We start from the raw sequence: 17,838 nt of genomic DNA, 5'->3' as shown, positions 1-17,838 counted from the left end.
CTGCCAACAGTTAATTTTAAAAGATATTCTTTGATCAAATATGAACAGTAAGATTGAGTCACAGATCTTTCTTTACTAATAGAGTTTGATTTGCAGTAAAAAAAATAAAAAAAAAAGAAGGTATTAATTGCTATTATATGTTAAGATGAAATTGAAATGGCTGAATGATTACTCTAAAACAATTATATTTTCCTTGGAAATTACAAAAAAGTAGAAGAAAATAATTTCAAAGGTTGTATTTTAATGGCCACCTAAAAGGGCTATTTTAAAGTTTAACATAGCTTATGAGCAAAGATCATGAAAAGAAATGGTCCAGGTGTGGAATAGCGAAACATTTTAGAGGATATTAGACGAATATGCAATTAGACTAAATATGGACATATTCCATATCTTCTGCATGTTTGAAAATTTATATATATAATGTTATTCTATAAAAATATTTAAAATTTTTAACTCATTATGTATTAAATGCATTTTAATTTAAATCAGATTGAAAAGTAAATAAATAATATTCATATCTATTGTCAATAAAGAAGTTACAGTTTTGGATCTAGCTTAAAAAATATTTAAAATACTAAAATTTATAATTCTTAAACTCCAAACTGATACTTATACTACAAAAATACTGAAATGTACTTGATATATTTTTTTGGTTGTTTGATTAATGGCAAAAAAGCACTCATTGGCAAAGGTAAGAATTTCTTTTTGAAGGAAACTGGCTCATATTTTCAATACATATAGGGAACACCAAGAAAACTCTATCACAAAGGAAAAAACTCAGGATAAAATTAATTAAAAACTTTGTGGCTTTAATTGTTGCAACACTGACAATTTATTTAAAAGCTTTTAATAATGATTGTATTGAATATTTTTTTAAGTTGAAAGTACTTAAACATGAATGATTAATTTGTGCAAATTTGAATACATCATACAAAAGTGGAAGCCGAATGTTTTCAATATCAACTAGATAGCATTCTTCATTTCCTCTGATGCTAAGCAGTTGACCTAACTCTATCATATCAGACTGTTATATAGACTAAACTTTCACCTTCTATCATTAGATATAAATATTTTTGTTTATAGATGACTAATTCGATATTTACATACATTTAATTTTTGAATTATGATTTTTAAAAAGTAATTAAAAAATGCACAACATTTTCTGAATTGTTATACTTTAAGATCATAATTTTCTCACTCACTCGGAGGAAATGTTTTAAAAACTTTACAGTTTTGAAAAATTAACTAACAAATGTTAAACATGTTAATTAAATTTTACAGAACAATTTTAAAGTGTTTCAGAAGCTGTATCATACAGCTGGTATAGGAAATTTGTATGCTTTGAGTTCTCAGAAAGCTATGGAATGTTGTCTACCTACCAAACCGATGTAATGAATTTGTTTTAATATTTTCATTCATAAATGCTTAAGTTTCTATAAGTATATAATTATTTATTTGTATAATAAATGGCAATTTTGGTTTGCTGCTTATGATTTTGTAGTATCTTTTACTTTGCAATTTGGATGTTTTATGAAAATCAAAATAAAAACGATTTTCATGTATACTCAAATGCTGCGAAAATTTAATATTTAAACTGTGGGCCATATAAAGTTCAAAAGGAATTGTTGAGTTATCGATTGATTAATGCTTATTAAATCCAAATGCCATTCAATGCTAAAAAACACTGAAGATGCTTTACATCCAGCAGTGTTCAATATTGCACCAGATTTAATCTGTTGTACAGGAAAAAAAAGAAAGAAAAAAAAAAAAAACCTCATCCATATCATTAAAACGGAATTTTCTCTCATTCATTTCTGGCTACTTGAAATGAATTTCTTTTCATGCTTTTTCTTTTGCCACTTTTTACGTATCATTCACCAAACTGATATTTATATTTTTTAAGGTACAAATAATGAATAAAGATATAAAAATCTAAGGAATAAAGAAATATTTTATATCTTTATTCTATATTTAAAAACATGCAGTTGGGGGGGAATGATAAAAAGGGCTCATCTAGACTAGGATTTTTTTCTAAAGATAAAATAGCCTTGTGATAAAAATCATACAAAACCAAATTCTTTAAAATGCATTCATTTGCTTCTCAGTTAATATGCAGATAGGATATGTAGTGCTATTAATACTTATTTACAAAAATTTAGTTGCTTGTATTGAATTAATGAGATGAGTGAAACATGTAGAATGTGAAAATAAAACATTTTTGATGCTTATGTATTGTTCAAAAAGTTCTTTTTTTCATTTAAATAGTTTTCCATTCCAAATAATTTTAAATTAATTTCCATCATGTAGGGGAATTCTTGATAGGCATATGAGTATGTTAAATTTGGGGAATTAAATATTTACACTTAATTTCATTTCTACTTTCAATTTGCGTACACATAGCAAGGATGAAACACTGTTTGAACAGTTGAAGGGAGTATGAAATATAAACTCATTCAGTATTGTTTCATTATCTTTTCAACTGTTCATTTTTAAGTAATTTTCTTCATATGGCTTTAATTATCATTAACAAATTTTGTCACAATTTTATGCATATCCACTAAAATTGGCCATTGCTAGTAAAGCAATTTTTCCATGATGATTAACTTTTAATAATTAACATTTTTCTAAAACTTTTTAAAATTAAAAAAAAAAAAACTACAAGACATGAAATTAACAGAAGAACTGAAAATTAAATTTTGCAAATTTCTGCTTCCAATTTATTTTTTATTTTTCAAAAGAAACTTGCTGTAACTGAACCAAGTCAAGCTTACTGACACAAATTCCAGTGCTGATCCTTTACTGAGGAACAGTAGTATTTCATTTTGGTTCATCTTGCAAAGCAAAATCGAAGAATAGAAAAGCCTCAGATAAAACAAAAGAAGATAGATTCACAGCAGCAAGATAGTAACATTGAAAGTATTTTAATATTACTGAAGAAATGGAAAAATCAAAGCAAAAAAGGCTAAACAAATATAAAGCATTATCATATATCATAGGCGTCAACTTTTCTGATAGATCACAAAGTCTCCAAGTTTTTAACTTTTAGCCCTTGCTTATAAAAGTTTTTTTTTTTTTTTTTTCCAGCAATAAAATTTAAACTGTGCAAATTTATCCTCCCACTCTTTGTGATTTATTCCGCCTGAATTTCCTTAATTTACTGCAGACATTTGTAGAATTTTAACCTTCAACTCATGTTTAATCAATTAATATTTATTTCATTTTGTGTAACATCAATGTGCAGTACATTATTAAGTATATCCAAATAATACTAAGTACATTAATTATTAATTTTATTTCCATCATGTTTAAAAGTATTTTGATATGTTTAAGTTTTCCTTCTCTACTCAGGATTAAGTGAAAGTTTAAAAGTGTAAGACAATTACAAAATCAAATCAGCCAAAAAACATAAAATTTAGAATATCTAATTCAGTATTAATATATTTTATATCGGAGTCATATTATAAATAGTTGAGTAACCTGAATTATGCATTATAGAGCTAATTTTAAGTCAATCTGGATTTCTTTTGAAATGGCGTCGTCGTGCGAACTAGCGTCTCAAAACACTGATGGTTGTGAGCAGCTCCTTATGGAAAACATGTTAAGTGCATGTTCACAAACAGGATGAAAACTATTTTCTTTTCAAAAAGTGCCAGTGATCGTACGGTTACTACATTTGGCTGTTATATGCCATTGTATGTACATTTTTATCAATTAACAGAAAATCTGAATGAGAGAATAGTTTTTAACCCCACTTCATATGTATAAAATATTCTTCATTTACAGCCATATGATATCTGCTTTAACCCTTTAAGGTTCGGTTCCAAAATAAATAAATAAAATAAAATAAAATAAAAATAACTACACATAGATAATTAGCTCTTAATACAATGTTATTTCATGCAACCGCCCCCCACCACCACAGGTAAACCTTTAAGTAATTCATGTTGCGGTGGGATACCGTTTGTCCCAACGCGCATCTAGAGCAATAAATTGGCATTTCTGCCTGAGTGTAAATTCTCCTAACATGCTTATATAAAGTGCAAGTCTTAGCAACCAAATGAAACTGCAAGATATAAAAATTTTTTTGAATAATTATCTAGAAAATATTGATCATATTCACAAAATAAAAAATGTTAAAAAAATTATAGAATTTTTTTAAAAATAGCCCCTTGTATGACTTTTTAGATATTTTCTTAATGATTTCATAATGAAACAGAGAAGATTTCTGCACCAGTATTTTATTTGTTACAGGTATAAAAAGGAGGATATTTAGAAGGTGTCACGTTTATTTACATTTCAACCTCTCTTTCCTCTGCTTAGGATATTTTTTTATGGTGAATCACATTCACATAGCCATTCAGTATTCAATGACATTTCATGTTATAGAGTCATATTTTCATTTCTTTTGGAAAAATACTAAATCTTTAAGTTTTATACTGCCATTTATTAGAAATATAAATTTGCATTATCTTTATATGAAATGAACACAATATTTGAATTTTTTAAAAAATTTTGAGCTGTGCTGCCACCTAGCAGCATTTCCTACATGCACGATGGGACGTATATGTCCTACCTTTAATTTCAACAATTTTTAATTAATATATATGAATTCAAACAATTTTTATTACAAAAGGAAACTTTCAGATAAAAATTTTCATTCTAATACCATAAGTTTTGTTCAGACGATTTAAACTGCATAAGAAATTAAAAGGGAAAAAAACTGCTTCAAAATTAGACCTGCAAAGAATTTTTTCTACATTATTTCCATGAATGAATACTAGTGCTGCCCTCTGCTATACATTTAGAAAACTAAAAGGCATAATTGTATGTATTTTAAATGGAATTTTGCAGCTTTCATCTGGGAGATAAAAACTGATAAAAAAGACAGGACATCTGGTGTCCCACCTGTCTGTCAAAGGGTTAAATGCTGAAAATGTGAAGGCTTGCTATTTTCACTGTATTCAGTGTGAACAATGAAAAATGAACATTAAAAAATAAATTTTTTCCCATAAACAATCATGTTCAGTTTCTGAGCCATCACACGGTAGAAGAGTCATTTTTCAAATATTGCAATAGCATTTGTGAAAATAAAGTCATTGTTAATTCTATTGCAGTAAAATGAAAACATAACTGATAACAAACTTAAGAGCTGTCCGAGAAAAGACGTTACTAGAATGCATAAAATTTTAAAAGGAATTCCTGAAATCAGTGTCACAAATTTAAAACCTGAAAATATGCAGTTCAATATGAAATTCAAAGAAATTAAATAAAAATTCCATTGTCATAAAAATCAATATTTTCAGGAAAAATTTTCTACCTTAAAATTTATTTTACCAATTTAGAGTGTTACATTTTGTTTTGATGGTGAATAAAAGCAGTTTCTTTTGATAGTACAAATAAGTGATTAGATTGAAAACAACTCATTATGTGATTATATTTCTCTGAAATCAGATCACAGAATACCATAAAGGTATTGATTTTTGAAACATTTGGAGTCTGACATAGGCAAATAGGCTGGCTGCATATTTGGTTTTTATGATTTTCCTCATGTGTAATGTAACTAGGAGCCAGTTTCTTTTAGAAAATTCTCCCCTTAGGCATCCCCTCCCTTAGTATCTCCTCCCTTAGGCAGATAGCCCTTGTGAGCTTTGCCACATGAAATTAACCTGAAGGTAATAATTTTTTTTTTTTTTTTTTTTTTTTTTTGTGGTTTTACTTTTAGAAAGCTTTCAAATATTAAAAAAAATCTACAAATTTCAGAATTTTTTCTTAAATAATTATAATCATATTTATTTAGTTTTTATTATGATTATTTTACATTCATAGATAACTTTAATGCTCATGCAGATTGTAGAGTCTTCTAGTGGGTTTGGGGATCATAGACTCTACTGAAGACGAGATCATGACTCTACTGAAAGACGAAGTAATGAATTCTTTCTAGGTCTTAGAAGAACAGAGGACTGCAGGAGAAGGTTATAATAACTTTTTTATTTCAACTAAACGGAACAGAAATGCACTCACTCGGAGCTCACAATTTAACCACCACTTGTGGCTAAGTCGCTTGAACAGAAAATAGTATGAACAATCATAATAAAGATTAGCTACACCACTGACTTCTACTTTATCTAACGTGCTAAATAGGTGGCACACACCAAAGCCGAGCCTAGAATATCAATATAATCTTAAGAAAGTAGCTCGCACCAACTATTCAATTACAAAGTCACTAAATCAACCATGCAGCATAAATTCAAAACTAACTCTCCTACCACAAACTCTTAAAACTGCTGCTTAAATACTGTTTCCAAGTTACTTAAATTTGCATATACATCATTAAATTTACATTCTGACAGGAAAACAAAATCAGAAGAGAAAGGAAAGTTTCTTAAACTACAAATAATTGGTTAGAATAAAATAAGGTTTTAACAAGATTACGAAAAATGTTTTTCTAAATTCAAAAACGTACTATGGAACAAAAGATAATACATCTGAAGAAGTTTGTTAGTTTAACTGAACATGATAAAATTTGCGAGTGCTAGCTATTTGAGGGAAGGAATACCTTCACTGAGGACATTCTAAGGAATTATGGCAAAACACTTAAGGGCTATCTGCTTTTAAGGAAGGATGCCTTCATATAGGATTTTGTAATGCAAACTGGCTCATATTTCCTTTACAAATGAGTAAAACCATGAAAACTTTTATGTAACCAACTCTCTTTCACAAGAATTTGAATGGAAATCTGTGTAAATGTAACACCAAAAATTATAATGGAACAGGCTGAAGAGTTCTGAAAAGAACTTTTTATTACTGTTGTTATTAAACACATTGTTAATATATTAAAAAACATTGATTAAAATGTAGCTACTCTAATTCAAATGAAATGTGAAATGCTGGTGCAAAAGTACAGAAGGTTTACCATCACTTTTTGGTGATAGAAACAAATGACGTATGTGTAGTTCATTTAGAAATTTTCTAGTAAGTAGCCGCTTACATTCATCCCCTGTTTTGAGACACTAGTGTTGTGTGGTGCAAGAATCTCTTGGTTTTTTACATTTCAAGGTGGCAGCTATGATATACACAAAGAAAAGACATTTCAAACTAAGTAACATGCAATTAGTTAATTATAAACAGAGCAGTAAGTTGTATGCCAGAAATACAAACTGAAACATTTGGAACACTGTTTCAAAATGCATTGAAATTAAAGCAAAATGTTTATTAACAATTAACAAAGAATTATTGGGTTGGCAAAAAATTAATTTCAGTTTGCACAAATAGATACCGTTATGTTTCTTTCGTTTCCTTCTGTCAATCTTATAATTTTTTCCTTTTAAATTTTGGCAGCTGACACTTAGGTTGCTACAGAAACAAATTTTGTGTATTTTTGTTTACAACTGTTAGTTTTAACATGGGTTGCAAAAACATTTTCGTCATATTTTACATTTTTATTTTTATAAAGGCAAGAAAGTGGCTGAAGCTCACAAGAGATATTTGAAGTTTATAGTGTCTTAACAGAATGCATGTGTCAGAATTGGTTTAAAAAATTTTGTTCTCGAGACTTTTCACTTGAAGATGACCAATGTTCTGCCTGGTCTTCTGAAGTTGATAATGACAAAATTAAAGCTGTAATTGAATTGAAACATTGTGAGAGATTGCAAAAAGGGTAAATGTATCATACACAATAAGTAAAAATGACAAGAGGATTCTTCGATTCGTTAAGAAGCTCGATATTTGTGTTCCACATAAATTGAAAGATATTCACTTAACAAATCAATATTTGTGATACGCATTTCAAACGTAATGCAATCGACCCTTTTTTTAAATGAATTATCTATGGTGATGATAAACAGATCATCTACAATAACATTAATTGTCCAAGCATGATGAATCAGTACAAATCATTTCGAAAACCAAATTACATCATGCTTGTCAATCCAGTGCAGAGTATTTTCAGTTGCTTTCTAGCAACGAAATGATCAATTCATATGTTTACTGCCAATAAGTAACAAAACTGGAGGAAGCAGTCAAACAGAAAAGGCCAGAACCGGCAAAGGAATCATGCTCCTTCATAACAGTGCAATGCCTCACACATCAGCAACACATACAAAATTATTAGAGCTTTGCTGGGAAGTGATTTTGCATCCTCCATATAGATACTATCAGATTATAATTTATTTCGAAGTTTACAAAACTTCTTAAGTTGTAAAAATTTTGGTAATAAAAATGACCTCAAATTGCACTTGATTCAGTTTTTTGTTGATAAAAACCAGAAGTTCTATGAGAGCGGAATCATGAAATTACCAGAAAGATGGCAAACAGTCAACGAACAGAATAGAAGATATTTGACTGATTAAAGTTAATTTTTTTGTATAGAAAAGTTGAGATTTATTTCACAGTAATAAATTGGAATTACTTTTGTGCCAACCTGATAATTATGCTATGTTTGAAGCACACTTTGCAGTTTCTTGTAATTAAAGCACATTTCGTAACATAAGAATTCTGTAGCATGAAAAACATGAAGCATCTTAATGATAATGTCTTAAGGATTAGACATGCCATATTCAAAGATTTGTTCACTAAATAAGAAATGCAGTCTCCTCTGTATTACAAGAAATCATACTCAACCGTCTCCCAGTGCAGATGACATAGTGCATTTGTTTATCTGATTTTGATGGTACCCAAAAAATTGTACTTACAAGTAACTGGTAAATAAAAGCAGACAGTACAAAGTCCAATATCTGGAATCAGTGGGAATTCAGTAATTCCAGATATTTTGGGATTTTAGATTATCAGTTTAAATCTAGCAAGATTACACGCTGACAAGGAAGACACTGGAGCTTCACTTAGGTTAGAAAGAAAAGTGATAATTCCCCATAGATGCACCATTGATTCACCGAAAAAATATTCAAAATACTGAATCAAATTATCGTCACTAAAATTTACCAATATTCCGAGTTTTTCAGTAAAAGTGAAATGAGGAGAAGCAGGAGACATTGTTTCTTCTTCAACACACATCCTTACTGAGCTCATGTCATCATCCTCATCTTCTGTTTTACTAGACTCAAAAAATATCTCCAGAGCTATCATCTTCCAACTCAGAGGTACTACATTCAGTAACCTCAGACTCACTCTCTGAATCCATTATGAAAGGTTTGACATGCAAAAATAACATTAATGAAAGCAAAATTACAGAAAGTACAAAATGATTTCAATTTCAAGGCAGGAAATCTCACTGCAAAAATTTTGAAGAAACTAGGACTAGTCACACCATTTCTTAGCAATATTCAGAAATAAAAAAATAATTGCAGAATTTAAAGTGGCACGTGTGTTAGTGACAAATTCAGTTTCAACGGTGGAATTTTTCACTCTGTCACATGGAATGCAACGCAGAACCTTACGGGCATAAAAACACTGAATGTGTGAGATGCAACGCTGACTTAGAAAGAGCTAAATATCTTTATTTCATGTTTCTGCATAAGAATTACATATGATGAATCCTCTCCGAGATTCCTCCCAGTTCCAGACAATTTTATTGCAATGGTAATTTTTTAAAGTGGATATCTGTTTACATTCTCAAAAATACTGGTTATTTTAGGATGTGATCACCATTACAGGGTTCACTATATTTTTATATCTATATTAGTTTATTATAGTTATATTATATTAGTTTATAATTTTAGCTGTGATATACAATATACAAAATCAAAAGTTTCATCAACTTTTATTCACACATAACACTGATACCCCATATTAGAAAGTTTAAACATTTTACCTAGTAACACTGAACACCTCACCATTTAACATTCTAAGAACGTCACATCAGCAACAGGTATATAAACAAGACAGGTAAAAGGAGACTCAATGGTATCAAAATACAATTATATATACCACAGACAAGAAGTTTTGGAGTCCTTTAGCAACATAGTTATATCACAATACCTAATAATAACAATCATCAAACTCTTTCTTCAATGCCATCACTTTCTGTTACTAGAGCTCGTTCCAAAATGACACGGCCTTCTTTGTATCGCTGATTTTCTTCTGTAGCAAATTCATAGACCCAGCCAAGTTTTGTATCACAGCATTTGCAAGAAACATCACGAACCATGTGACGACCAGTTAGCATGACTCGATCTTGAACTTCACTGTATTAAAGGGGGAAAAGTTTACAATTTAAATAATCTGAATGCTACATACATACATTAAAACATGAATATTAATGTTATTTTTAAGGTAAATTTATGTACTTATCTCAGTTAATGGGGTGCAACTTAGCAACAGACACAAATGTTGGCACAAAATCTAAATAGATGGTGGCAATCCTAATGATATATAAAGCTTCATGCAGAAAACAATTATATATAATTAACTTATAGTTTGTTCTATAACTTACAGTTCTATTATAAGTTTAACATGAACAATGACAAGGCTGTGCACAATTCGGGATTTAAGTAATTTTTAAGTAAAAACATCCGAGAATTGCAAAAATTTGGCATTGTGCATGTTACTATGTATAACAAACAAACTTTTTAGTCCAGTCTAATTTTATATAGACTTAATGTTATTTTATACATCTATAGGGAACTTTCAAAATATATAAAGATCAAATATAAACATTTTTCAAGAATTTCTGCAACTTTCAACTAAAAAGTTGCTAACCCTTGAATTCATTCTGTTTAGGTCACTAAAATAATGACAAATGACTTTACTGCTGTTTTATCTTTATATGCACCTTTCTTTGTGCTCTTAACTATGTGAGGCAGGTGGAGAACTCAATTCTTGTAGAGCTAAGATACACAATAAGCATACCTTAGGAAATCCCAAGGTGTCACGTATTGAGATAAAGAACCATTGATCCATTGAGACAAAGACCTTGAATCTATCTTTCAATTCCATTCAATTTCTTTGATAGAGCTGTCAGTCAGCATCTTGTTCAAGGCACTTTGCTTATTTATAATTGTAAATGGAAATGTGTCATTGGAGGTCTAAATCATGACATCTACGCAAAGTAATTTTTTGCATAAAATAAATTATTTACGCATACTGAAGCTGAAAACGACAAAAAAGAAATTTAGTAATTGCAGGTAATAATAACTGTAATTCATTTTTAACATGCTTTTTAAAATTAAAGTTGCTATTAATATCTTTTAGGAGGTGCAACAATGCTAATTACTCTTTCTGAGTGATTCATCAATCAACTTTTACACTATTTTGTGAGATGATCCAGTTTTTCCTCAAGAGATCAGATATAGCAAACCTAATTTTCAGTCCCTCGAAGTTTGTTATGGTAGGGTTTGACTGTATACATATCAAAACTAATTATTAAAATGACTTCTGGTCCAAGCATATTTGAGTTTATTAAGTGGCTGAGTTTAACAAATGGCAATTTCAATTATGCAAATTATGCTATCAACTTTGAACTTATTTAGTAAAATTGTAACTAACAATTAATACCTACATTATTAGTCAAAAATTAATTATTCGCAAAACTTGAAAATTTATTTTTATTTAATTATTTTATAAAAAAGTTTTATAATTACAGAGTTAAAGAGTTCTTACAGCTTGCAGTGCTTTTCTCGATTCAGCTGTGGTTGGCATATAGTCATTTTCTACCATATCACTTTCACTGTGAGTTTCAGTTTCTGCAGCACTTTTAACACTATTTATAATATTGTATCCAGTGTTTTCACTTACTGTCTCAATATTATCATTAATTGCAACATACTCTAACAACAAATATTTGTAATTTCCCTCACTGATATTCAGAATATTAGAAATAGTCTGCAGCTCCTCTGTGGCTTCTTCTAAATAAAAATTACATTTTCTAAAGCATTATCTAGCTAATTTTGGGAGACTGCTTCCCTATGCATTGACTATAATATGCACAGCCTTTAGCAGAGATATTGATTTAGTTATCCCCTTTGAAGTGCTTACATTTTCAGATTCAATTTTGTTTATCTTTTTTTCAATGACACCTCTTCTATAACTACATTTGAAAGCTTTTATACTCTGGTCTAACTCCTGAATGACAGAAGTCATATTTGCAGGAACAAACACTAATTTAATGTTTTCCAGAAATGATATCAGAGTGGTGTGCAACACAGTTACCTAAGAGTAAAGCTATTTTTTCATCCTTCAATTCTCTGTCCGATTTCAAAAGAAAATCAGTAAAAACTCTGCTTGTCATCCAGGAATTCTGTTATTATGGTAAATTAAATTCTTGTCTTCTTTCAAATATCAAAATTTTCTACTCTTCCTGATAACCACCGATGCCTTTTTAATTGTTGCATCCAGACTGTATGTTAATAACTGTAACTCATTCTTTTAATATCTTAAAATCAGCTTCTGTTTTACATCTAAACATAAATGTGTGCTCTGGTAATACTGTAAAACAAACCAATTTTATCTGTGTTATAAAACTGGTTTGTTTTTCAAAGTTAAAAAACCAGTTTCATCTGTGTTCTGTTTCTTTTAGAAACTTAAGTAAAAAAAAAAAATCTTTAAGCCATTTCTTAGCCGAATGATGATCTGCTCTTTGCTCCTCACCATGTAGTTTCCAATAAAAAATGTTATCTCTCTTTCCATCTTGTGAGCCAACCTTCATGGTCAAAAGAGCACTAGACACTGAAACATTTTTCAGTCTCATAGCTTGAAATCATTCTAGAAGAGCGGTTTCAATGTGTCTCGATTTTCCATTTCTTCTGTGCTTCCTTGAGACATCTGCATTTTTCACTAGTTCTTTATCAGTTTTATTTCTTAAGCAAATTACACAAAGATGTTTGGAAAATCCCCATTTTAAAAGCTGCTTTTCTTTGGCTGCATTATCAAATGCATCATAATAATTTATCCTTTTTTTTTTTTTTTTTTCTCAGGCATTTCCACATGTTACAAATCATGCACATAGCAAATAAAAAATGTTAAAATGTCTCATCCAATGATTTTTTCAAATCCAAAATTCCCATTTCTTACCAGCAGGAAGATTGACTGTCACTGTCAAGCTGTCACTTCATGGTTATTACAGGTGTACTTAATGCTTTTCAGAAGCACTGAATCCGCTTTACTGAAGCACCACATAATTAAAAGATAAATAAATAAACTACAAATAGCTTTTATAAACCACAAACAGTTTATTCCAGATCTGAATAATTAGACTTTTACCAGTTTGAGTTTTATAAGTGGTAGAGATGAGTTTAATAAATGGCAGTTTTCCTACTGATTAGTATATACAGGTAGCTCTTCTACTATACGGCATCCTGTAGCATGAGTCATAAATTGTGAGAACCCTCCCACAACACAGTTTTGCTCTAGCATGATTCGTAAATTGCGAGAATCCTCCCACAACACAGTTTCGCTCTAAAATGAAAATTGCCCACACTACCTGGAGAAATTTAACAAACTTCGCACAAAGTGTTTCCATATTGTGCCAACACTCATATAGTCATTTAACACATAAGAATCCTTGTTTCATAAGTTCTACCAGTTGTCTTCCAAGATCAGGTAGCCATAAGAACAAATGTCTTCAGATGAACAAATGTCCTTAGATGGCACATATGAACAAATGTGCCCAGATAACAGCGAAGAAACCTTACTATTGCCAGAAGCTGAACAACATGAGATCACAATAAGTCCTCTTATATGCACAACTTGCATATTCGGCTTCTAAAATTCGAAACCTCGTCTCCATGGCCCGAAAACAACAGTGTCTCACACTGCTGGTCGGCAGTCTGCATCGAGCCACGGTGTGTTAAGGAATAACTTTTTCATCTTTAAGACATTAAGTTTCAGTCCTCAAACATGTCCGATAAAGATTAAAAAAAAAAATTAAGAGGACCTTTAGCTGCCTTCGAAATCGATTGAGTGTTTTAATATATGTACGCTAAATACAAGGTTATTATTGCGATTTCGATTTAAGAGGAAATTCATTTCTTTAAAAGTATAGATACAAATATTGGACCGTCTTTTAAAAGAAGAAAAGGCATCTGACATTGAAAAAAGTTTTAATTGGAATGAAGAAACAGTCCAGACTATTAAGAAAAATGAAAAATCCCTGGGGACGTTTCAACATCCGCAAAATGTCCCCAGGGGAGCCAGTAATTGAAAAGATGGAAAAGACATTCAGCATTTGAATTGATCATAGCTGTCAAACAAGAATTTTGTTGGATGGTAATATCATTAAACAAAAAGCACTCAAAATTTTCAAGCACCTCAAAGAACATGGAGAGACCTCTGTCAACCCAGATTTTCTGGTAAGTAAAGGTTGGTTCGAAAATTTCAAAAAACATTTTGTAATTCACAGCATAATTCAATGAGAATTTGCATTGGTTGATTATGAAACTGTTAGGACGTTTCCTGAAAAATTTCAAAATATTATAGAAAAACAAGGATACACAGCAGTCCAAGTTTTTGATACCGACAAAACTAGGTTTTGGTGGAACAAAAATGTCCAGCAGAACCTTTATATTGAAAAAAGAAAAAAACTGCATCCTGATTTAAGGTGTCTAAAAATTGTCTAATGCTATTTTTGTGCAGTATGACTTTGAACTTTATGACAAAACCCTTGTTAGTTTATAGATCTTTAAAACCTTGTGCACTTAAAGGTGTAAATAAAAACACCTTACTGATATATTGGAAAGCAAATCTAAGAGCTTGGGTAGCTGCGAATACATTTAAAGATTGATTTTTAAATTGTTTTATGCTAGACACTGAACGTTATTTAAGGCAGAAAAATTTGAGCTTCAGGGTGCTTATTACCATTAGATAATGTTCCATGTCACCCAAAAAATTTGAATCATCCCAATGTCAAAATACTGTTCCTACCACCAAACACTACTTCATTACTCGAACCATTGGATAAAGGTATTATTTATACCTTTAAAACATATTACATAAGAAGAGCATTACACTAGGCTTTATACGTAGTAACCGATTCAAAATTGATTATGTAATGGAAGCTTGGAAGATATTTTCAATCAAGAACTGAATCGACATTGTATCTTTATTGCTGAAAGAACTGAAAGCATCAACGTTAAATGCATGTTAGAAGAAGATATGGCCCTCTTCAGTTGAAATAGAAAATGTGCATGAATTGTCAGAAAATGAAATTGGTGATATATTAGAACTTCCTAAATCAATCAGAGCCGAAGGTTTTGTGAACATGGCTATTGAGGACGTTCAAGATTTATTACCGGAAGAAGAAATTGATGAAGATTTCATAGAAATGGCATACCAAGCTGTAAATCAAATCGATTCTGAGGACAATACCACTGATGAAGATTGTGAAGTTAACATTAAAAAATTAAAAGAAGGTCTACGTTTAACTGAAAATCGAGTTATTAATCTTGAGTGCAGATCCTTCCGCTGAAATAAACCAAAAATTCAAAAGGGAGCTGCAAAACTGTCTAGCTCTATATCAAGAAATTCAAAATGACCTAGTAAGAACTAGTAAGCAAAGCAAAACTACAAAACTTTTAAAGAGGGAATAAAATGCCAGAGCTTTAAATGAAGAAAGAAATTCTGAAAGTGAAAGCAATCTCGTTCCACCAAAAAAACTTTCTCTGTTGATTATGATGAGCAATGACAAAGAAGAAATTTATTAAACTAAAGTTGCATTAAATTAGAATACACTGGTTATCATAAATTAAGGAAAAATCACAAAAATAGTGATAACTCCCTCAAAAATAAGCCAAACCGTGTAAAATTTGAATATATTGGGCTCCTGAATGGAACGGTGCTTTGGTACACCAGGGTACCTGGGCCGGAGGCCCTACCCCTTGTAGAACAGTTGAAAGTTTCGAATTATGACCAAACAATAACCTGGTGATGATCTCAAAATTTTGATGAGTAGAATAAATTTTGTGATGACAAGAAATGTCGAAGATGGACTAAGTGTTGGGAAAGTTGTTCAAGAAATTAAGGAAGAAGTAACATTTTCAGAATACATCAGTTTTCGTCTTCCGCAATTTTCACAGGTACGTGACAGCTTGGAAGCCTGTAGAAAGTTTATCAGCAACAGTTCTTGCATTGAGAATTTTTTCAATGAGTAGAATGATATTTTTCAGGAGATCTTGCACTTTGTCGTCCAGAATCCAGTCAGTTACAGCGCTTGCTTCCCTCGGGATTTGAAGTTTTCGTCCTTTGACCTTTTCACTATACCTAGGTATGGCATTGGCGTTAGTATCCTTGTTTTCTCTACTTACATCAGTGCTTTTCAAGTTGGGAAAATCTTTTTTCGTCCAAATAGGTTGGGGTGGGTTCTTAACTTTTCTTTCAAACTTCTCCTGGTAAGCTTTACATCTGCGATAACTGCTGATATGTCCTTGGCCGCAAAAAGAGCAGGTGGGGGTATCTTCTAGTTTTTTAGGGCAACTCCTGGTGCTATGGTTTTCACCACCCTTGCAGCAGCATTTCAGGTTTTTACAGAGGTGTTGGGTATGTCCATAATCTTGACATCAGTAGCACTGTGTCGGTCTCTTCCTCGGGGCAAACTTCTCAATTTTGACATGGAAACTGAACATGTTATTCAGGTTAAAAATAGCGTTTCCAGCTTCATTTTTGTGTAATTCCATGAAAAATATGGGCAGTCTTTCAGTGAATCCCCGCCTGGTACGAGTAAATCGCTTGACTTTGATAATAGGAAATTTTCTGCGTTTCAAGTCATCAAAAATTGCCGCTTCAGTAACCGTTTCCGGGATATTCTTCATTATGGCTTTCACATTCTTTTCGCTTGGCAGTTGGTAAGTATGGAAAGTTGCCAAGTAAGAGTATCTGAGTAAAACTCCAATATGCAAATTAGTGGCACTGCACTCGGAATACGTCATCTGTGAGAAGCATAAAAGTCCATGTTTGAGAGCAAGCCCACATATTTCACTGTGATGGTGACATCAGAAATCTGAGATAGCCAATTCGTAACAATGAGCTCCACGCATCATTTGCCTGCAGAACTACGACAGAAAGCCATTGGGAGACTAGAGGCAGGACAAAGTCAAACAGAAGTGGCCAAATGGCTAAATGTGAGTCCTTCTGTGGTTCATAGACTGTGGAGGCAATTTCAAACCACAGATTCGGCATCTAGGAGGTTCAGCCAAGGATGGCCAACTGCTACGATGAGCGCCGATAACCGGCATGCAGGAATAAAACCGCTACTTCGACTCTTCTTAGATCCTCCCTTGCTGCAGCCACCGGAAGGTTGGTGTCAACGTAAACTGTGCGTAGAAGGTTTCACGAAGGTGGTCTGTATGCGAGGCAAACAACCACTTGCATGCTTCTCAAGTCAAGCCATAGGAGGGACCGTTTGCAGTGGGCATGACAACATGTCCACTGGATGCCTGAGCAATGGAGGGCTCTTCTCTATATGGATGAGTCCAGATTTAGTCTAGAACATGATAGTAGGCATTATTTTATATGGAGAGAACCTGGAACCCACTATCATCCGTCAAACATCCGTGAAAGAGATGCATATGGAAGAGGCAGTGTCTGTTTTTGGGGTGGCATCTCTTTGGGTGGACGCAGAGACCTACATGTTTTTGCAAGGGGAACCATGAATGCTCATGTTTATAGAGATGACATCCTTGATGCTTATGTGCACCCATATGCTGGGGCAATAGGTGATGCTTTCCTGTTACAGGACGACAATGCAAGACCACACAGGGTTCGCATCGTATATGATTATCTTCAACAGGAAACAATTATGCGCATGGAGTGGCCAGCTCAATTCCCGGACTTGAATCCTATTGAGCACATTTGGGATGCTTTAGGAAGACGTTTAGCTGCTCTACATCCGCCCCCTTAGACCCTTGCCGCGCTTGCAACTGCTTTGCAAGAGCAATGGTTCTCGCTTCCTATGGA

The 17,838-nt window shown here is 31.9% G+C and overlaps 1 protein-coding gene across 5 annotated transcripts in view; it reads right to left on the bottom strand.

The window, feature by feature from the left end:
- Nucleotides 1-17,838, bottom strand: part of LOC118184508 (protein yippee-like 5) — a 46,863-nt gene that overhangs the window by 6,242 nt on the left and 22,783 nt on the right. For 4 of the 5 annotated variants that reach the window (XM_035354189.2, XM_035354188.2, XM_035354190.2 and 1 more), the window contains one exon: nt 9,700-10,139. In XM_035354189.2, the coding sequence (XP_035210080.1) occupies nt 9,950-10,139 (190 nt within the window). In that variant the 3' untranslated portion in view covers nt 9,700-9,949. Of the gene's footprint in view, nt 1-9,699; nt 10,140-17,838 lie in introns of those variants that run through there. The other variant, XM_085824993.1, reaches the window with a different exon arrangement.

This window comes from Stegodyphus dumicola, chromosome 10, assembly GCF_044657685.1.
Source record: "Stegodyphus dumicola isolate Sdum_Otavi_A_Nest chromosome 10, ASM4465768v1".
NCBI lineage: Eukaryota > Metazoa > Arthropoda > Arachnida > Araneae > Eresidae > Stegodyphus > Stegodyphus dumicola.
This window is presented reverse-complemented; position numbering and strand designations above follow the sequence as displayed.